The 22,624-nt window shown below is 43.2% G+C and overlaps 1 protein-coding gene across 15 annotated transcripts in view; it reads right to left on the bottom strand.

Annotated features, from left to right (window-relative positions):
* The window catches only part of EPB41L2 (erythrocyte membrane protein band 4.1 like 2), a 120,967-nt gene that overhangs the window by 51,602 nt on the left and 46,741 nt on the right, over window positions 1-22,624 (bottom strand). For all 15 annotated transcript variants that reach the window (XM_048490789.1, XM_048490679.1, XM_048490670.1 and 12 more), the window contains exon 4: window positions 6,363-6,467. In XM_048490789.1, coding sequence (XP_048346746.1) covers window positions 6,363-6,467 — 105 coding nt within the window. The remainder of the gene's footprint in view (window positions 1-6,362; window positions 6,468-22,624) is intronic.

Here is a 22,624-nt window from a genome sequence, read left to right as displayed (position 1 = left end):
ATAAATTTTATATAAAGTTTTATACAATTAAGTCTGATTTATTCAGGCTACATACAGTACTACACCTTTCTATTGCACATATTTTAACTAAAAAGTCATGTTTCCTTTTTCTTAGAATAATCTTAGTAAGCCTGAAAATGAGTACAAAACTCTAATAAAACATTTCAAAGAAATAATCCATGAGGAGCCCTGTGGCACAGAGTGCTAAGATGCAGAATTGCAGTTGAAGCTGGGTTCATGACCTGAGTTCAATCCCAAAGGTCAGTTTTAGGTAGCTGGCTTAAGGATGACTCAGCCTTCCATCTTCCTGAGGTTGTTAAATTAGTAGCCAGCTTGCTGGGGGAAGGCAATGGCAAAACACCCCGTAAATTAAGTCTGCCTGGTATATATAATGATGTGATGTCACCCCATGGGTCAGTAATGACCCTATCCTTGCACAGGGACCTTTGCCTGTAATTCCAGCTCCATTAAAATAACCAACCAATCACCATGGTTATATCCCTTACATATTTATATAAAATCAGTGAGAAGCAATTGGGCATACAAGATAAATCATTCCACACAAAGGCAAGACTGCCCCTTGGATATACAACTACTGTTAAATGTTGCCAAAGCTAATAAAATGGAATCTAATCAGAAAACAAAATGTATTGTGCATTTTGTGAATTTGTCACACTGAGGGTATGATATAAAATCGAAACTTCACATTATGAAGACAAGTATTTGTTCAAACCAGGGGCACTGTGTTTGGTCTGGGAAATTTGCAAAGGAGAAGCAATAGGTAGAAAGGGGATGCTTAACCCACCCCCTGTCCACTACTTTTCCTTTCATTTGACCAAGATACAGGTTAGGAACCCTGGCAGAGGCAAGGCTACAGCAGGGGAATTGATGCAGGCAGGAAAGGTTTAACCATTCTGTTTACCCACAATTTCTCCTGTCCAAACAGTTCCTTTCTCAGAGCAAAGAGGTAGTTGTGGAGAGCTGGAAAACCAAGCAGGCCACATAATATACAGTTATCCTTAGAGTGCTAGAAACACATGCTCAGGATTTTTAGACACTCAGCTTCATATCAAAGGCAGATAAAAAGAGAACAGGCTGCAATCACCTGTAAACTGGTTCTTGTCAAGTGTTCTCCTCTACAGTAATTTATGGCTAGGGCACATGTGCAGACCTACCGCTGAAAACGTGAAAGGTGCTAAAGGCACGTGAGATGCTCTTCCCCACAGGGGGCTCTCCCACAGTTGCTCAAGGCCACCATAGGAAAGAGTAGATTAGGTAACAGAGAAAACATAAATACAGTTCACAGCAGGGCTAGAGGGAGGCATGTGTCACTGTACAGATGACTACTTGACGAACATCAATTACAGGTAAATGCAATCCTGTTTTCATCACTGTGGTCACTACACATTCCCACATGGGAGAATGGAGAGCTTACTTGCTATCGTAAGACAAAGACAGGTATGCGTTCTTAGTTGAATAAAGTCAGCCAGTCGGTAATCCTGGGCCAGTCACTCCCTCTCAGCCTAATTTACCTCACAATGTTGTTGTGAGGGTTAAATGGATGAGAGAATAATGTACACCGCTGTGGGTCTCCACTGGAGGGAGAAAGGATGACAACCCACTCCTTCGTGATATCTTGAGTTATGGGGGCTTGTGTCTCAATGTCCATAATTTCCTAACTCTAAAGGCAGAAGTAATGGCTACCACAAAAATGGTTTTCATCATGAGAAATCGAAGGAAGCATGTAGTGAGAGGCTCAAAGGGTTTGGACATAATGGTAGACAAAACCAGGGACAGTCTCCACTTTGGAAGTGTGAGAAATGGAAGTAAATTTCTTAAACAGGCCTATAAGAAAAAGAGACTCCTTTTGTGACTTCTCAAAGATAAAAATGTGGAGCAACACTATAGTGGCTAGCGGAATTCTACTGGAAGAGACTACAAACCCTCCTATTGCCGAAGACAGAAGGCCATAAAAAATGTCACCTAATCCAGAGGTGGTATGATCTGTCTCTATTAGCCCACTGACAGAACCTTTTCCATTTAAGTAGGGTATGAATACCATGTCAAAGGCTTTTTGGCAATTAGGAGGATCCTCTTGAACATGGACAGAAAAAGGAAGGTTCAAGAATGAATGAGCCACCCTGTCGAAAGTAGACTGTGGATATTTCAGTGGCAAAAGGACTCATGGATTAGAAGACTGTTGAGTGAAAGCAGGGGAAGATATTGGCCTCATAACATGTTCAATGGCATGGCGGACCAAAGTTGCCTGGGTCAAAAAGCTGCAATTAAAACAGGCCAGGTGAGTTCCTCCATCATTTTGAAAATGGTTCTGGAGATGAGTAGGAGCAGGGGGAAAGAGTAGAAGAGACATTGGGAAGGCAGCCCTTAAAGAAAGTTGGCCTTAAACTGCCAGGGAGCAAAAGAATCTGCATGTTTTGTTAACTTTGGAAGGAAACAAATTGACAAAGCTGAAAAATTGGGAGAAGGTAAACTGAATGGATTTCCCACCTGTGTTGAGCTAAGGGCGCATGACTGAGAAAGGCTGCCAAGGTGATTCTTGGTCTTGGCTACATTGACCATTCCCACATTTTGGTGGCTTCCTGACACATAGAGAGGATGCCTCCCTCCCCAAACTTGTTAGACCAAAACATAGCAGTGACTATTTAAATAGTCTACAGTAGTGCAGTAAGTACACTGTGTACTGTTTAGAGTTCCAAAACATTTATAAAGTCATCTTTCACTGGGGGAATACTGGCTATGTGAGCCTGGAATGGGGAGGTTTAGTGTGAGCAGTATCATGGAGTGTGGTACTCACCAGATCCAGGTGTTCATGATTAATAAGCATGGTCCTAGATCCGCGGTGGCGAACCTTTGGCATTCCAGATGTTATGGACTACAATTCCCATCAGCCCCAACTGGCCATGCTGGCAGGGGCTGATGGGGATTGTAGTCCATAACATCTGGAGTGCCAAAGGTTCGCCACCACTGTCCTAGATGACCTTGGACTATACCCTTTTCAACAAAAAAACCTAAGTAGAATTGTAACTTCATCCACCACGTGGCAGATGAAGTTACAATTCTAGTTAGCTTTTTTTTGTTGAAAAGGGTATAGTGACAATTCTCTCAGCCCCACCTACCTCACAAAGTGTCTGTTGTGGGGAAGGAAAGTGAAGGCGATTATAAGCTGCTTTGAGACTCCTTAAAGGTAGAGAAAAATGATGTCTAAATCCAAACTCTTTTTCTTTTGGGTTTGTCAGTGCTTTTGCTTGGTTTTCTTTGTCATGAATGGAAGTTGTAGGGGCTAGAAATGTGGTTTGACAGGGGTTGGAACCACTTTCAGTGCCTATCAACAAAAGTCATCTTGCATATCGCTTGAAAGTCTTAGCAGAGTAACAATGGTATGGCCCATGCAGACTGAGCCTAAAAGCTTTCTCCCACAGAGCTGTGTCATATCGGGCCACTGGGATGAATTACTTACATCCATTACATCTGGAGACTTGGTATTCTTCTCCAAAGTAAGTAAGCTGAGGACACGGTCCTCCACCTGCAAGACTTTCAAATTGCAGCCCATACATCTTTTAAAGATGGCTTTCTGACTCATTTTGAGTCAGAAAGAAGGAAAACAAAAAAGTTCACTGAGAGGCTCAAGGAAAAAAAGGCCCCCAAAGTAACCAATTTCCAAAAGTATCCATGGTTCGATAGTGAAAAAGAAAAAATACAATCTTATTTGTTAACCATTTCAACTATTGTTTAAGGCAAAAATATTGGAGTTAGAGAAATAAGTTACAGGGAATAAGAATTTTTTAATAACTCTAAACTGAAAAGATTAAATAGTTGTTTAATGAGAATGAACTAATTGAGTGAGCACTTAAAAACGTAGGGAGCTTGTTTTCTGAATCAATCATGGTACATATTTTTAGCACTCTTATTCTTGTTAGGTAACATACATCTGACAGAATATTTCATATGTAATTATTAAAAATACCTCTCAGATTTAAAATTATTTCATACATAAACTGAAAAGTTTAAAATTACAAAAATAGGAACAAAGGAGATAATATTGTCACTATATAAAATTTTCCTGTCCCAAAGCATAACAAACATGTTTATTTCAAATTTAATTTTGCTGCCAATAAATGAAAAATATGTTCCATACTGTCACAAAACCAGACTTCTGTTATCTGCTATGGCTGAATTGTATAATCTCACTATACATCAATAATTCAGCAACACATCAATCATTATTAACCCAAGTTTTTATATTAATTGGTCCCCATTTCTAACTATTTGCACTAAACATTCTTGCTGCCAGGATAAGTTCCAAACTTATTCAAATTCTGATTTTTAAGAAGCTAAAATTTTAACACCTGATTAAGAACTGTTGGGCACTTCCGTAACACAATGCATGCAGCGTCTAAGACTGAGGATGCTTCAAGCATTTATGGGAAGTTGTCCTCATGTACTTTATAATTGGTCATACATTGATTGGTCAACTAAAATCATGCCTATGTGAGTCACTGAGCATAGGTTTTCCATTCTAGGTTTGCCCTTTGGATTACATCTGACTTCAGGAGTTTTCTTGATTCTGGGTGGGCCGGATTGGCTTAAGCACCCGTTTTGGAATTTGGATTTTGAAACTCTGTTGGACTCAGTTTTACCAAGTAACATCTGGATTTAGAATCAATGCCCATAAATATACTTGATAGATATTTAGCTTTATTATTTACTGTTTAGCTTTATTATTTACTGTTCACTATTTTGTGCCCTCTGAAACCCCTTTGGCTGTGATGCAGGCTGTCCACAGTCACTGCTCTACCCCCTGCTTTGGATTGTTCTGTCCATGCAGGTATATTCATAATGACATTTTTAAAATGTAAATATTAATAAGTCTCTGTAAATAACTGTCATTCAAAAAAATGGGTGAAAGCATCTAAAACAATGCATACAAAACTATTATATAAATGCCTATCACCTTGGTCCTTCATATGCTCTCTACATCATAGGACCCAATGCTTAATTAGAGAGCCAATCTAATTTTCTGGTTAAAGAGAACATAGCATTCAGTTTCTAAGCCTGCAGCTGCAGTCTAGCACAACAGCTGGCTTATACAGGGGTGGATGTAATGAGTATACAAGAATGAGAAAAACACATCATTCAGCACTTATTGGACTGCAGGTCAGAGTTTTGTGACATTTTAATCTGAGGCGGCAGTGGCCACAGCAGGAAAAAATGAATCACAGCATGCTGGTGCCAAGATGAGGAAAAACAATTCTAACATAAGCTTTTTAATACTGGGGAGAAGGGATAGTAATAATAACAATAATGACAGCCTATAAATTCTGTTTTGGAGCATGTGGTAGTATGGGATCATCAGCCTCTAATTACAAAATCAGTATGAACACGGGGAAGCAGGAAAATAAATTTAGTAGAAATTAAGTTAAAATATCTCACAAAAATGGAAGTCTATGCAAAAGATCTGAAATGAACTCTAGATATAACAAAGGAAGAATTAGAAGCCAAAAGTGAAATCTAACACAGACATTCAAGGCCATCAAGACCTATCAAAGGTGAAACAGTCACATCTTCCTCTGAAACGCGGAAAAACTTGCTGGGAAACAGGCAAGAAACTTGTGTGCAGATGTTCTTTTCGCAGAATTTTGCTTGTTTGATCTCGTTTTCCCTAGTGCTGCCCTGGCTTCATGAAGGCAATATTCCATACAATCTTATCTCATAAATACTGGGTCTTTGCCTTCTCTGCTGCCAGCACAGAACTCTTGCCTTCTAATCTCTTTCTGGTCTTTTCTGTCTACTCACAGTCCTCCAGTCTAAATCCTGTAATTAGTCTTCAGTACAGGGCACTCTAATGAAGGAAACTAAAGGACTAAGTGTGGGCAAAATCAGCTAAGACATTCCTAATGAGTTCAGAAGTTTTCCCAACAATACTGGAAATATTTGCAGATGAAACCGAATCTACTATTTGTAGATGAGAAACAGAATGCAAAGTTCTTCCCCATTTGCACTCTCCCCTCCTTTTTGTATTCCTACTTATGAGCCAAGACTTTGCAAATAGAAACAAACAGCTGATACACAAGAAAATACTTTGCCAAACCCTCTGTAACATAAAAACAACTGAAGACAGGGCCAGAAAGTTCTTTGTCTATGCTTTGGAGCTAAAGGGATTAGTGGGAGAAGCCCTTATTGCTTTCCCTTTTGACACTGCTCATTTCACCCATATTCAAGGTTAGCCTCTAAACAGATTATGTGCAGAAGTTTAATCTGAATTAGGATTGAAACTGCATCAGATGGAATACAAAAATTATAAACTAATTTAAATAGAAAACCCACAGAAATGTTGCACTTACCTTCTGATCAGAATGGTCTTGAAACAACAAACCAAAATAGTCCTTTTCCAGTAAATTGAGATGTTCACACACTTTGTCAAACAGCACTTGGCCTTTAGCTTTTTTCTAGAAATCAAGCAGATAAACAAACACCAATCTATCAGCCACAGGGTAATTTGCTGGAGTTTTTACATCAAACCAGCAATTAAATGTGTAACACTTTTTTAGAAGGTTCTCATATTTTAAATATGTTAACACCACATAAAATTGTTTAGCATTGTAGGGATTTTAATGTGTGAGAGACTTCAAACTGAGAGCTGATTTGGAGAAAGGGGGTGAAAAGGAATGGGAGAGTGATATGATTGGTTGATTCTACAGTGCGCTAGGAGGGTTGTGCTGGACTGGCAGAAGGTGTCACAGAAGGGTCCATTGAATACTTACTGTGAAGGGTCTTTCTACTGTAGGTAAGGGGGACATCTCAGATGGGGTGTCTTCTCCACCAATAGCAAGGAGGCAGGAAATCGTCATCAAATTAGCCGTGTCACTTCCTGTCTTCCAAGGCCATATTTGTTCAGTATCCTTATGACCTAGCAGTCCGTGTAACCATTTCGAAGTGACCTGACTATGACATTACTAAACAATCCAAAAAGTTGACTGGATAAATGAAATAAGTATCAGAGGCTCCCCCGTGTGCTAATCAACAATCAAACTATGTACAAGGCATCGGGGTTTAATAAGGACCAGGGGGGGGTCGAGATGTCCCCCTTACCTACAGTAGAAAGACCCTTCACAGTAAGTATTCAATGGACCCTTCTACTGTAGGTGGGGGACATCTCAGATGGGACCTCCCCAAGCAGTGTCCCCTATTAGGGTGGGTCCATTAATCCCCGATGATATGTTCTAGCACTCTGCGGCCAAAGGCCATCTCAGTTACTGCCAGAGAATTCATTTTATAATGTCTGATAAAGGATGAGCTGGATGACCATGTGGCCGTCTTGCAGATCTGCTCCACTGATGCTCTATTGCGGAAGGCCGCATTGGTTGTCGCGCTGCGTATGGAGTGCGCAGTCATGAGGTATTGGTAGCGAGGCCGATTTCAACGCTTCGATGACTGCAGCTTACAGAGTTGTGCTAAAGCCCGCTGTTGACATTGGAGGCCTACATTGGGGCTAACATTAATGGATAGAGCTTCCGTTTCTTGGATATATTCTGTCCTGATTATGAAGGCTTTTAGCGCTCTCTGGACGTCCAGAGTATGCCAGGCCCGCTCTTGGGGTGAGAGGGATTAGGCATGAATTTTGGCACTATAATTTCTTGTTGAAGATGGAATTTGGAATATACTTTAGGGATGAATGACGGGTCCAAGAGTAATCCGACTCTGTCTTTAAAGACTGTGGATAACTTGGCATTGACTGATAACGCTTTTAATACCGAGACCCTGCGTGCCGATGTGATAGCAAGTGGGAATAGAGTTTTCATGTGCACCCATCGCAATGGGATGGTTTGGATCGGTTCAAATGGTGATTTGGTTAGTGATGTTAATACGCCGTGCAGCCGCCATGTGGGGAACCGGTGTATTACTGGCGGTTGGGAGAGTTTACTCCTCTCAAAGAATTTGTCTTTTTAAGGTGGACATCGAAGTCCCCTATCAAAACCCTTTTGGAGAAAATCTAGGATGTTACCTATAGAGGGAGCTTCCGGGCCCATTCCTCGTGCTTGATACCATCTAACTAATGTCCTCCAGGATGCATTATAGATGTTGACTGTGGAGCATCTTTGTGCTGCCATAATGGTCCTCGTAATACTCATTGAGTAGCCTCTTTGTCTCAGTTTTCTCCGTTCCCACTCCACGCGGTCAACCTGAGCCATCCTGGGTCTGGATGGGCTAAGGGGCCCTGTGTTAATATGTCTGGAACTATCGGCAGAGTCATGGGTTGACGGGTGGACATTTCTAGTACCATGGAGTACCACGGACTTCGGGGCCATTGTGGCGCGATAAGAATGACCTGAGCTTTCTCCAGTCCGATTTTTTGCAAGAGGCGCAGAATCAAGGGGATTGGAGGGAAGGCGTAAAGCAGTTGGCGGGGCCAAGGCGCTGTGATGGCAACCCCCTGTGTTACTTTGCAAATTTTGGGTAGCTGAGTGTTGTCCACTGAGGCGAACAGATCCCTTTTGGGCTGGCTGAATTGTAGGCAGATGTCCTGGAAAATCATTGGATTGAGTCTCCATTCACCTAGTTGTATTTGCTGTCTGCTCAACCAGTCTGCCTTGTCGTTGTTTATTCCCCGAATGTACTGGGCTTGGGACGACAATAGGTGTATTTTCGACCAGTTGAGAACTTTTAGGGCTTCTTTGTGTAATCTTGGGGATCTTGAAGCCCCCCTGATTGTTTATATACATCTTGGTCGAGATGTTGTCTGTCCTGATTATCAGGTGTTGATGTTTGACTTCTGTGTGGAAGTGTTGTAAGGCCAGGAACACTGCCCGCGTTTCCAGCACATTGATGGGAAGTAAGGTTTCTTTTTTTTTTTTTTTGTCCAGGTGCCTTGGACGAATTTTTGCTTTAACGTCGCCCCCCACCCTGAGAGACTTGGAGTCTGTGAAGATCTGAGGTCTGTTGTGCGTGGGGGTAGCATTTTCCCTTCTTTAGGTTGTTTACGTTAGTCAACCATTTGAGGCTTGCTCGGACCTGCGGGGTTAGGTAAAGTTGTTTGTCTTTTTTCAGAATGATACCTAGCTGGAACGGTCTTAAGAACAGCTGTAGTGGTCTGGCATGTAGCCGTGCCCATTGGTTGAGGTCTATGACTGAGATGAGCAGGCCTAGTAGGCTCGCCAACTGTAATAGAGTTGGTCGAAGTGTGACTAGAATTTTGTTTGACAGTTTTTGTATTTTGAGAATTTTACCAGTGGAATGGATAGGGGCATTTTATGTGGTATCTATAATGCAGCTCCCTAGATGTTCTAGTCTCTGAGTTGGGGCTGAGGGAGCTTTTCTCCCAATGTGTTAAGAGCCAGTAGTCTTGAAGTACTTGTTGTACTCTGACAGCGTCTTGGAGATCCTTGGTTCTGTCCTGAGACCTGATTAGCAGGTCATCTAAGTAAGGATGTATCTGGGTCCCTTCCTCCCTGAGTTGGATAATGGGGCCCAGGAGTACCTTTGAGATTGTTCTGGGGGCCGTGGCTAGTCCGAACAGCAAGGCCCTGCACTGGTAGTGGGCATTCCCTACTGTGAACCTGAGGAATTTTTTGTGTGCCGGATTGATGGGGATGTGCAAGTAGGCTTCCCTCAGGTCCAACGAAGTGAGGAACTCCCTGTGTCTCAGGGCTATCGTGATGGACTAGAGGGAGTCCATTTTGAATTTTGGTAGCCGGATAAACTTGTTGACAAACCGGAGGTTTAACACTGCTCTGGATTCCCCATTTCGCTTTGGGACAGTAAAAGAAAAAGAGTGAGAATAGGTCCCTAAGGATTTCTCCTGGGGAGGAACCGGCTCTACCGCCTGGATCTCCAGAAGATGTGAAACTGCTTCTAATGAGTTTTTGGCTTTTAAAGGGTTTGAGGATAGCGGTGAGGGAACAAACAGCGGGACGGGAATTCTGAAGAATTCTATTACGTAACCCGACTCTATCAACTCTGTTGTCCACTGAACTATGTGGACTCCTTGCCAGGCTGCTGAAAATTTTGGCAAGGTTTCCCCCCACCGGGAGTTGCCGGTAGTCATTGTTTATTTTTGTCTGGCTTAGGGCCCTTCCCTTGTTTTTGAAAGGTGCGGAATGAGTTTTTTTTTCATGAAAGGAAGACTGGTTCTGCCATGACTTGCAGCTGTTATCCCTAGTAAATCTGGGGGCGTGTGTGTGTGTTCTGAATGTGCTGCGTGAGCCCACCTTGCTGGTTGACGTACGATCTTGCCTAACCGATTTTGGCATTGCTTTCTTCTGATCTCTGGTTTGGATGAGTACCTGTTCTAAATCTTTGCCGGAGACTTGGTCTCCATAATAAGAATAGGCTGCTGCTGCATTCTTGGCTTGGGTATCTGCCTGCCATGGGCGGAGCCAGGTGTTGCGCCTAGCTAGCATATTGGACGCCATGGTTCTAGCTGTCATGGCAATTGCATCAAGTGTGGCGTCCGCAATGAAGGTGTTAGCAATGAGCACCCGCTTAATGCCTTCTCTAATAGCAGTGTTCTCTGCTGGGATCATGTACTAAATTCTCTTAGTCCAGGCTATAGTGGCTCTGGCCACTGTAGATGCTGGGGAAAGTGCCTTAATCGCTGCGGCCAGCCAATCGTGGGACCTGTGAAGAGCCGCCTCACTGGTAGCGGGTCTTTCTGTCTAGCGGGTCTTTAATATTACTTTCCCCTTCTTTTGCTACCAATGCTCCAGAGTGCAGAACTGCAATAGGGGCTTCCACTGCTGGGACTTTCAACATAGTATGGAATCGCTGTGGCAAAAGGTAAACTTTTTGTAAGCTGTGGGAAGTCCCTTCCTACCGTGTGCCATTAGCGTTGAATAAACTTGACAAAAGTATTTTGGAACTGGAAAAACAGTTTTAGTGTTCCAGCATCTTGGGGAAAATAATCTGACTTGCCCTCGGGAAAACCTTAGATGGGTTTGGCAGGATTGGTAATGTCCTCCTGTTAGAAGAACCGTGGGGATAATTCTGGCCTTTCAACGGTCGGTTCTTCAGTGTCTGAGAACCTGGCCCTCATCCCCTTCCCCCTCTATCTCCTCTTTCTCGTCCTCTTGTAAGGCAAGGGGGTTTCTATAGTGAGCAGCAGCCGCGGTTCCCGCAGAGCAGGTTATGGCTCTGGTAGGGAAGGAAGAGGTTTTATTTAAAGCAGCTCGTTGCTCTCTATCGTCCAGCGCTTTGTCAGTTTGTTCTCTGAGCATTTGCGTGAATGCAGAGGGGGGGGGGCGTTGCCAGAATGAAATGTCGTCGTTAGCGACCACCCGAGATAGCATAGCGCATCCGGCTGCTCGGATCGCTCTCCTCCCCACTGTTTGCCGGGGCCCGGTACCTGTTGTTGAAGAGTCACAGCGCCCTCAGCCGCCTCCGGTGGGGTGTTCGGTGGGTTGACACAGCACTCCGGATCCCGAACGGGGTAGGAGGAACTGGTCTGGGAGCCGCCGTCCAGGGCCGCGCCTTGGGAAGGCGTCAAGCGCCGCGGCAGCTTCTTCTTTGCTTTTGCGGCGGAGGGCCCTCCGCGCGTCCTGCTGCCTTTTCGGTTTTCTTTGGGGCTGTGCGTCCCTCGGGTCCAGTGAGGGCCCGGCCGTGTGGGGAAGGGCGCGGGCGGGGCGGCGCCGGGCGGGGGGGCCCTGTCCGGGCGCGCCGGCAGACGGGCCTCGGCCTCCCCGCGCGGGGAGGGGGCCGTCCGCGGAGTGGCATGTTTGCACCCTCCCTTGGCCGCGCGGGTTCCTTCAGCCGTCGATCTGGCGAAGTCCTGGCGCGGAGGAGTGAAAGAGCCCGACGCCATCTTGGTTTGGCGGGTGCATCAAAAAGGCGGGAAAACGAACGTTCCGCTTTTAACGCTCTCCGCGGTTCGCTGTGCTTGCCTGTCCAGGCTTTGGTGAAGGCTGTTGTTATTTCCTTCCTTTAGAATGTATTGCTGCGTCAAACACACCGCATACACACACACACACACGTTATCTACCAAGGAGCCTCTCCTAAACACTAGCACTCCCTGCTAGGCAGGAAAAAATACTGAACAAATATGGCCTTGGAAGACAGGAAGTGACACGGCTAATTTGATGACGATTTCCTGCCTCCTTGCTATTGGTGGAGAAGACACCCCATCTGAGATGTCCCCCACCTACAGTAGAAAGAGGAGGTGGTGACAGGGTTTTAGAGTGTGGAAAAGACTTAACCCTGTCAAAGCTCTAGTCAGAGAAAATTAAAGTTATGTGTGAGCATGGCAGAATGTGTTAGGGCTTCTGAGTGAAAAGACCCAGTGTGTCAAATCTCTGTGCGAACAAGTCAGTGTGCCCAAGCTCTGTGCAAGGAAAAGTCAGTGTTTTAGGGTTTCTGAGTGAGAAGTCAGACAGGAAAAGCTCTATGAGAGAATTAGTCAGTGTGTCAGAGAGTATACAGAGAAAGTCACTAAACTGTTAGACAAAATAAAGACAGAGAGAACTATGAGAGAGAGACTGTCATAAAATGTTAGAGTGAATTTATGTTGAGTAAAGTTTGCAAAGTATTTATTGCCACAGTTTGACTTTATTTTATTTTGTAAATATTTTGCTGAAATCTTGAATCAGTTATAAATAAAATCTTAATTTGTTTGAAGAAACATTGGGATCCCACTCTATCTTCCTTAGGACCACGTAGGTCCTTAGGACCATGTAGGACCACTTTGCCTTATAAACTTGTACACAATATTAAAAGGATATAAAGGAGGGGTTTTTTTGGAGTTTATATTCCTAGTGGCAGCTACCATGCGTGAAGAATTTAAGGAACAAAGATTAGTTCACACGTATATATTTATCAATGAAAAAAGAGTGGACATAACATTTGGTGGATGTGGGTGGGATGGTCATCGCAAGCATATTGTCTTCTTTTCAGCATTAGAAAAGCCCAAGCAAAAAAAAAAAGCAATGGATTCCTCACTGGAAGTCTTTATTTAATGATGATGTTCACTATTAGGATATTTGTCATCACATACAATCAGACAGGTTACATGAGTATAAAATTTATTTATTTATTTATTTATTTATTTATTTATTATTAAACTTGTATATTGCCCTCCCCCGGAGGACTCAGGGTGGTTCACAACACAGATATACAACACAGGTAGATAAATAAATAAACTCCGTACGTTTAGTAATGGTCCTTATTAAAATACCGCACTCAGATTATAACATTTCATTACAAAAGCAACAGATGGTGTCCAACAACTTAAAACTCCCCGGGGGGGACAGCAGGGCCCCGCTGTTAAAGGGGGGCGCACATCAGCGGCTGGCCTCCCCAAAAGCCTGGTGGAACAGCTCAGTCTTACAGGCCCTGTGGAACTCATTAAGGTCCCGTAGGGCCTGGACAGCTGGAGGGAGAGCATTCCACCAGGCAGGGGCCAGGGCCATAAAACCCCTGGCCAGAGTGGAAGCCAGCTGCATCATGGAATGAAGATTCTCTGAAGATGCCAGCCATAGATGCAGGTAAAACATCAGGAGAAAATGCTACTAGAACACGGCCATACAGCCCGGAAACCACACAATACCCCAGTGATTCCGGCCGGGAAAGCATTCGACAATACGATAAAATTATTTATTATTATTTTTATTATTTTATTAGATTTTTATACCACCCTATCCCCGAAGGGCTCTGGGCGGTGTACAACATTTAAAACACAATATAATTAAATAAACATTTAAAAGCAGCAATAAAATTTCCCAATATATTTACCAAATATAAAACTCAAGTTAAGATTTAAATTTAAATTCAAGATGTAAGGTGGCGTCCAGCGTTCCAAAAATATAAAGTCCCTCCCTCCCCATGGTAAAGGGAGGCATGGCGAGTCTCATTAGGTGGTTAGCGGCCCAGATGTTAAGGGCCAAGGAAGGGGCACTATTAGCGGCTGGTTCCTCCAAAGGCCCGGCGGAACAGCTCCGTCTTACAGGCCCTGCGGAACTCCCCAAGGTCCCGCAGGGCCCGGACAGCTGGTGGAAGAGCGTTCCACCAGGCCAGGGCCAAGGCTGTAAAGGTCCTGGTCTGTGTGGAGGCCAGCCGCATTGCCGAGGGGCCAGGGACCACCAGTAGATTGGCCTCCGCCGATCTGAGAGGCCGCGTAGGGACGTATGGGGTGATGCGGTCTCGAAGATACGATGGCCCCAGGCTGCGAATGGCCTTAAAGGTCAGCACCAACACCTTGAACATGATCCGGAACTCTACTGGAAGCCAATGCAGCTGCCGCAGCACAGGCTGAATGTGTTCTCGAAAGGCGCTGCCTGTAAGCAGACGTGCTGCTGCATGGTGAACCAGTTTTAATCGCCGGGTCAAACGCAAGGGAAGGCCCGCATAGAGCGAGTTACAATAGTCTAGTCTGGAGATGACCGTTGCATGGATCACAGAGGCGAGATCCGTTCTGGAGAGGAAGAGGGCCAGTCGCCGGGCCTGACGAAGGTGGAAAAAGGCAGCCCGGGTTGTATGGGCCATCTGGGTCTCCATTGAAAGAGACAAATCCAGGTGGACCCCCAGGCTGCGGACGGAGGGGGTCGGTGCCAATGTGACCCCCTCCCACACCGGCGGCTGGAAAGTCCCTCCCCCCCTCACGGCCGAGCCAGAGGATCTCCGTCTTCGATGGATTCAGTTTTAACCTGCTCTGTCGCAACCAACCAGCGACCGCCTCCAGATAGTGCTGTAGAGCCGCAGGGGCGGCAGCTGCTCCCCTCTCCATCAACAGAATGAGCTGTGTGTCATCAGCGTACTGATAGCAAATCAGCCCAAAACTCCGTACCAGCTGAGCAAGGGGTCGCATATAGATGTTAAATAACAGCGGGGACAGTAATGCCCCCTGGGGTACACCGCATTGAAGCGGGCACTTCCGGGAGGCCTGGTCCCCGCACCTCACTTGCTGATTCTGGCCCCGGAGAAACGAGGTTATCCACTGAAGGACAGTGCCCCGCACTCCAGAGGCGGCCAGGCGGTGGGCCAAAAGGTTGTGGTCGATGAAGAACTTATGAATAGTTATATATTCAATATGCAACAATATATTTGCAATCCACTATAGCACTGTGTATGAGTATGAGACCAAACAGGATGAGACCAAGTGTTTCATAAAAACAAGAACGTAAAAGCAAGAGTAGTTGGTAATGACACACAATGCACACTGTTTGATAAGTAGCTTTCAAAAATAAATATTCCAAGAAGTGTTGTCTTGTGATCTTTGCAACCAAACAAAGGAAACAGATCACCAAACAGAAAAAAAAATAAGGGCCTCTAAACAGAAAGACAACAATGTAAACAATTATATAAATGAAAAGTGTTTGTTATCAAAGAAACTGTAAAACAAATATCAGCAATGGATGTGTAACAAAATTATCCGACATAATTATAATGTAAATATAAAAATTAGCACCATATAAACATTGAAAGGGAAAAAATACCAATATTTATCCCTACACAATAACAATAGAATCTAACAAAAAGACCATGAATAATCATTTGTACAAAAAAAGTGAGGTCCTGGTATTTTGATAGTTTTGATAGATATTTTGATAGAGGCTGCAGCGTTTGGGACTCTAGTTTGGAGAGGAGACGTCTGAGGGGGGATATGATTGAAGTCTATAAAATTATGCATGGGGTAGAAAATGTTGACAGAGAGAAATTTTTCTATCTTTCTCACAATACTAGAACCAGGGGCATTCATTGAAAATGCTGGGGGGAAGAATTAGGACTAACAAAAGGAAACACTTCTTCACGCAACGTGTGATTGGTGTTTGGAATATGCTGCTACAGGAGGTGGTGATAGATAGCTTTAAAAAGGGCTTGGATAGATTTATGGAGGAGAAGTCAATCTATGGCTACCAATCTTGATCCTCCTTGATCTCAGATTGCAAATGCCTTAGCAGACCAGGTGCTCAGGAGCAGCAGCAGCAGCAGGCCATTGCTTTCACATCCTGCATGTGAGCTCCCAAAGGCACCTGGGGGCCACTGCGAGTAGCAGAGTGCTGGACTAGATGGACTCTGGTCTGATCCAGCAGGCTAGTTCTTATGTTCTTATTGTAATATCTTATTTAGTAATAATGCTTTCAATGTGTGAGAAGAAACGAAGACAATAACAGCCAAAGTGCTGCTCAGTTGCAGTTGTGTCCTACTATAGGTCCTACAGCAGCTGAGGTAAAAAAATGTCAAGTATTAAATTATGGCAGGTTCAATAGAATTGTGATGTCCATGAATCCTTTCAATAAAAATATAAACATCTGTTATATAGCAACCACCTTGAGAAAAATATTTCCCAACCTTTTCTTATTTATGTTACTTGTCTGTCTGTTTAGACTGAGGTCCTTATTTTTTTGTTTTTTCTTGTTGCCTTTGCATCATACATATTTAATACATTATCCCAAGCACAGATGAAGCTGAGGCACAAAGAGACAGCTCATCTTGTAAGCATGAAGAGTCCCTGACAATAATTATGCAAGTTTGAAAAAACTGAAGTTCAACCTGAAATGAAATAAGGCACAAGTTAGATGGCGTGAAAAGCCGTTTCTCAATTGTAGATATTTACGAAAAATTCATATTCTATGCCTCTCACACAGTCTGCCACTACAAAACCTCTTCATATAATTGTCAAGTATGGCATTTGAAAAGAGCGCTATAATCGAGTCTATGTACTTTCAGTGAGCCTGCCTATAATATTAATCTTCTGCATTCACAAATACACCCCCCATGCAGACAGACAGACACACACACACACACACACACAGAGAGCTTAATTTTCATATTCTGAACTTTCTCCTCTCTGAGGAAGTTCTTGGATCACTTTTAAAAAGTTTCAGCTGAGCTAGCAGCCATCCTAGAATGGAAGTAATTGCATTTTGTTTGGGACGATGTGGATTGGACTTCCTCCTCCTTCATCTTAACCAAGACACACAGTGGCTTGGCAAGGGCCCCATCAGCTGGAAAGCTTGTTGTCCATCCAAGCCCCCATATCCATTCTTCTCCAGGAGATACACTCTGTAGTCAGTCAGTATGTTTATTTGGTCATTGACCCAAAAAGATAGGCTCTGTGTTTGTTTATTCTCCAACGTTTCTCTGCAGTAAGGACCTCAAAGCAGATTACATCATCATTCTTTCTTCTTCCACTATATACGCATAACTGCTACCCTCTGAAGTACTCTGCAAACCTGTATAAATAGCAGGAACAAGGAATTTCCCTGTAAATTTAATTCTGGTCCACATAAGAGCAGCCTAGCACTGCTTGTGTAATGTACTCACAAATGGGCCTTGTGTGTTCTAGAAGAGACAGAAAAAGTCTGGAACCCAGATAACATGTAAAGATGAATCAGGCTTTTGCATTTATTTTGCTTGTTTGCGCACTTTCACCTCTATGCCCAAGCACCTTCATTTTTTTCCTTGGGACATTTTCCATTTTTCCAGTGGGAAAACTGAAATTGTAACAGAACATTGAAAAACACTCCTATGAAATACTTTCTCATTTGGAATTAATAAAATGTTTTTTTTACCACATGATTTTAGTCTTTCAAAAAAATTAAAAACAATTTGTAGGACAATTTGCAACACTAGATAATGCCTGTGTTGCTGTAGGCATATACTACTTATTTTCAAATATTCATGGTTTGAATGTGATTAATTTATTATGTTGTTAGTATAGTGCAACGTGTATCATACACTGTTGAAAAACTCTGTCTTTTCAGTGTTATGAACTCAATAGCCAAGTACCTGGGGTGGGGTGCATAGTACAAAGATGGATTCAAGGACTGTCCATTCCTTGGCATCTAAAATGTATGCTAGTATACTTGAGTGTGTATATAATTACAGAAAGCCTTTAATAACTGCTCACATATTTTTCTCACATTCAAATTGTTGGCACATGCTACTAAACAATGGTAAGTTGACCAAACAATTCAGGATTCCTTTTCCTTAGCACTAAAAGCTTGGCCTGAGAAACCAAGGAAATGTAATAGCATGAATTCTTTCTTATTATGGTTAATTTTAACTTCTTTTATTTTATTTCAGTTGGGTAGCCTTGTTGGTCTGCAGTAGAACAGTAAGATTTGGTCTTTCAGGTGCTAGAAGACGTGAATCTTGCTGTTCTTTTATTCTGCACTATAAAGAGATAGTACTAGTTTGAAGAACTACTCTTCCTACAGAAAAAGTAATGAAGAACAGAACAAACAAGGCAGTGGGAAGTGACTGGGGTACTGAAACAGACATATTCCAGAATGAAGAACGCAGGCACAGCAACTGCTGGGCAGATTGAGAGAGTTTTGAAGAAAAGAGGATGAAATCAGACTGGTTGCGGTGATATTATTCATGATTATATATATATTTAAGACAAAGGTTTTCATTTTCAAGTCTGTTGTACATCAAATGAGCTGGAGGTTTTACAATTAAGTTGGCAGTCAGTTTTGCAACATTCAAGGACACACAGATGACACAGTACAGACCCGTTCACATACCTGTTAACTCATTCCTTTTTCCACTGTTACCTCAGCTAAAGGCTTCAGTACAATGAATTACCAGTGTGCACATCCACAGTAGTTCCTTGGTGCATTAGTGTCTATGGGAGATGAGATTTGGACTCAGATGTTTAAATCAAAATTCCTTTCTTCCTTTGTCTGAACACATATATGAGGATTTTAGTCACTCTTACTTACCAGAACTATATGTCCACTTTGCCTGTTTCTTACTCAACCATGTCACAAGCCTGCTACACTACTTGTAACTCATATGCCATTGCAATGTTGGATTATTTGGTAACCACACAAGTGAACCAACCTGACTAAGGCAGGCACCAAACACTCTGTGAAAATCTTGTTTCAAAGCATGTTGTGACTCTATTAACCTGTTTCTGTGACATTTTGTCATCAGCAGCTAATCTGTGCTATTTCTGTGGGACAGTGTCACTGTGACTTAAGGCACCAATTCTTAGAATTTAGGCACCAAAGAAACCTGAAGTTTATTTTATAATCTTCAACATTCACATTTAGTGTTCCCTTATCGTACAAAAATGTATAGTAATGAATTATAGTAAAAGTGTAAAGTAATTACTTAAGGGAGGGGAACAGTTTACAGAACTTTTCAAAAAGATTACACAGCCAAATGAAGCAATGCCATCTGTAGATAGCAGAGGACTCCTGAGGCTGCAGGTGGTTTCTGGTGATGAATCCTTTGAGTCAGAGAAACTGGATACAGCTATTGTCCCAGGGACAAAAGGAATGGGCTTCACCATTCCCTGGAGCTCCTCCTCTGCCCTGAAGCTCCTCCTATGCCTGGACACAAGAGGGGAAGCTGCTTCCTGGGGGGATTCTAGAATATGTCTTTGAACTCCTTTCATACTAGGGTTTTGGCTCTAGGGTCATATTTTTGTGTATTAGACATATAGAAGGATGAAAAACTACATAAAGGATTAGAAAAACTAACAGTGTTGTGTTCTGATCCTTCTATCAGTTTCTACCAGTTTTCCTGATAAAGGTCAATGCTTAACTAAACATGGCTAGGTTAATCACTTACAATGCAGTCCTAAGCAGTTATATCCTTTTAAAATCACTGAAATAAAAGGATATGATGCTGCTTAGAACTGTCCTGTTATTTACTTACATGCACATATATACAGTTTCCAACATCTGTCTCTTGGCCATGCAAGAGAAATTAAATGTTGGAGACTGCCTCACTTCTTTGCAGTACAGACCATTCCTTTGAGAAGCAGTTGGTCATGGAAGCAACAGCTCTCTTCCATTTTAAACACAAAGCAATGAAACAGTCTCTTCCATTTTGAACACAAAGCAATTATGTAACAGCAATTAATGCTGTTGGGGGGGTGAGAAAGAGAGGTGGTTCAAGCTACCTCATCTCAGCTCATTAATTATCTTCTAGCACTAGACTGAAATAAAGGTTAAATTATGCTGAAAACCAAGAGCACAGAGTAGCCACTTGGACTTGTAATATTGTTGTCATGATGAGTTAGGAGTATCTTCAGGTTAATCTTAAGGAACACTGGACTTCCTGTTATAATTGCTTCTGTTCAGAGATATGGAGGGTCTGCTTGACTGATTGTGCAATTCCTCCTACCAAAAAAGAGATAAAGGCAAAGCACAGATTCCTGTGAGCACATGGAGGCATCACCTTCCTCTCTCCAGAAGTTCCAATACTTTCAAAATAACAAACTACTGGTAACCAATGCAAAAGAGGAGAGAAAGTCATAAAATATGTATCAAACTGAATTATTCCACATAAGAGGCAGAAACTGCTGAATACCAGGCAAGACTTAACTTTTTAAAGAAGCAGATCACAGATATATAATTGAATTAAAGAAACACTACGATGTTTCTTGGCTGGTAGCCATAATGATCTTTTTTCTTAAGACAAACTGGAGCAAGGATGAACAGAAGAAATAACCACAGTAAATCCAGTATCCCATTCTCACTCAAGGGAGGAGGGAATCCTCAACTAATGGGCTGAACAAGGGAGTGTTCCTATTCAGGGAGGCTTACTGCCAACCAAGAAGAGCTACATCCTCACCTACCTAAATGACACAAAGTCCAGGTAACTGAGCAATGTACAGGTTTCTTTCATTCATTCTCTAACAACTCTAAGTTTAACTTTGGTGCAAGTTGTTGTCAGCATGTAGCCTACCATCACTTGGGGCAAATCCACACTGGTTCCAAACTTATCAGTTTCATCCTCCCCTTCCTCCAATGTGTTGCAGCAGAAAGAAACAGTTTGGTTAACAGTGCTTAGCACCAAGGGCATCCAATTCCCAGAACAGCAAACCACAGATGTCAATGATTTAAAATTGTTTTGCACAATTTAATTGCTTGTTCTGCAGTTTAAGACACCAAAATATAGATAATCAAGGAGTTGCTGCTGTCACCTGCAACAGATGTGGAATGTTTGTTTTTGCAGATATGGGTAGCTACACCTGCAGCAAGTGCAAGTTGGTTACTTTGCTAGAAGAGAAGGTACAGCAGCTTGAAATACAAGTATCTGCACTTGAGCACATTAAGAAGAACAAGACTTTCCTGGGCAGAATGGACCAGACGGTAGTGGTTGGAGAACACACTGGGGACATTTCTGAGAAGGATGGCAGCTCTCAAACAGAGAAGGTGGGCAATTGGAGAAACATAAACCATAGAAGGAGAAGGACCAAGAAGCATTCTATGAATCTGAAACTACAGAATCATTTTGAGGTGTCAAGCCCCAGATCTGTAGACAATTACCAGACTCTTAATTTTAAATCAGAAGTCTTTATTGACAGACATTGCCTGGCATGGCTAGAGAAAGCCAGTTCTGGTGAACAGTCTTTACGTAAAACCTTTTATCCCCAGGGCCCCTCTCTCCCCCTCCCTCTTTCTCGCCCCATATTTCTCACTCTCCTAATAAACTGCCACCCCTTTCAATAATAGGTCGTGTAGTACCTTATTGATCAGGTTCATAAGCACCCCCAGTACCCCACTTAGCCCGAAAGGAATGACTTGGTATTCAAACTGGCCACAGTGTGTGTTAAAAGCTGTGAGCAACTCTTGGCCTTCAGCAATCCAGACCCTCATGTAGGTCCAATCCGACCCTCATGTAGGTCCAATTTGGTAAATATTTTGCCATGTCCTAAACTACCAAATAAATCTTTGATCAACGGAAGGGAGTATTAGTTGCACATGGATATGGCGATCAGGCCCCAATAGCCTGTGCACAACCAAGGTGATCCATCCTTCTTCCTTCTAAAGAGGACCAGTGCCGCCAAGAGGAGGAAGCTGGTCAGATAAACCCATGCACCAGGTTTTTGTTAAGGAACTCTTTTGAACTCTGTAGCCTCACAGGGGCTCATTGCACATAGGCATCCTTTTGGCAGTTTTGTCCCCAGGAGGAGTTCAGTTTCACAGTCTGTTTTACGGTGGGGTGGTAGTTTGTCACACTCCCCCTCCTCAAACACTTTGCTTAATTCCTGGTGGGGGAGGGGGATGGACTGAGCCTCCTGGGCTCGCGCTAGGCACCCTTGTTTAGGGGAGGCAGGCACTAAGCTCTTTTGGTCGTGTCTGGTGCTTACCAAGGTCCTGGGTTGTTGACCTCTTGGGGTTTTATGAAGTGAGAGCCGCAAGGGGGTTCCGTGAATTTGACTAGCCTCTTGCCCCACCTTATATCTGGGTCGTGGTCTGTGAGCCAAGGCATCTGCAGGACCACGGGGTATTTTCCCATGCTAATAATGATAAAACTATGTCATTCCCAATGGGAGTTGCACCCTACCAATACCTTTTCAGTGTTATGGGTGGCAGGCAAACCTCTCATTACTTTTCCCGTCCATTTGTTTGAATTGGATTGGGTGTTTCAGTTGTTTTAGTCTTAACCCCAGTCGTTCTGCTATTGTTGGGTGCATCAAGCTTAAAGCACCCCAAGTCTGTTAGCGTTCACACCCCCATGAGTGTCCCAGCTGCCTGGATGACTAGGGTTAAGGGAAGAGCTAAGGGTTCGGAGTCAGCACTCACCCGGGTATGTGCGCACTTGTTAGGGACCTGGCCACAGGCACCGTTCAGGCCAAGTCATTGTCATTTCCACCGGCTCGTCACTGGACTTGCTGCTCGCATGAGTCAGACGAGTCTTCCACCACTGTATTTCC

The sequence above is a fragment of the Sphaerodactylus townsendi genome, linkage group LG01, assembly GCF_021028975.2.
Source record: "Sphaerodactylus townsendi isolate TG3544 linkage group LG01, MPM_Stown_v2.3, whole genome shotgun sequence".
Classification (NCBI taxonomy): Eukaryota; Metazoa; Chordata; class Lepidosauria; order Squamata; family Sphaerodactylidae; genus Sphaerodactylus; species Sphaerodactylus townsendi.
This window is presented reverse-complemented; position numbering and strand designations above follow the sequence as displayed.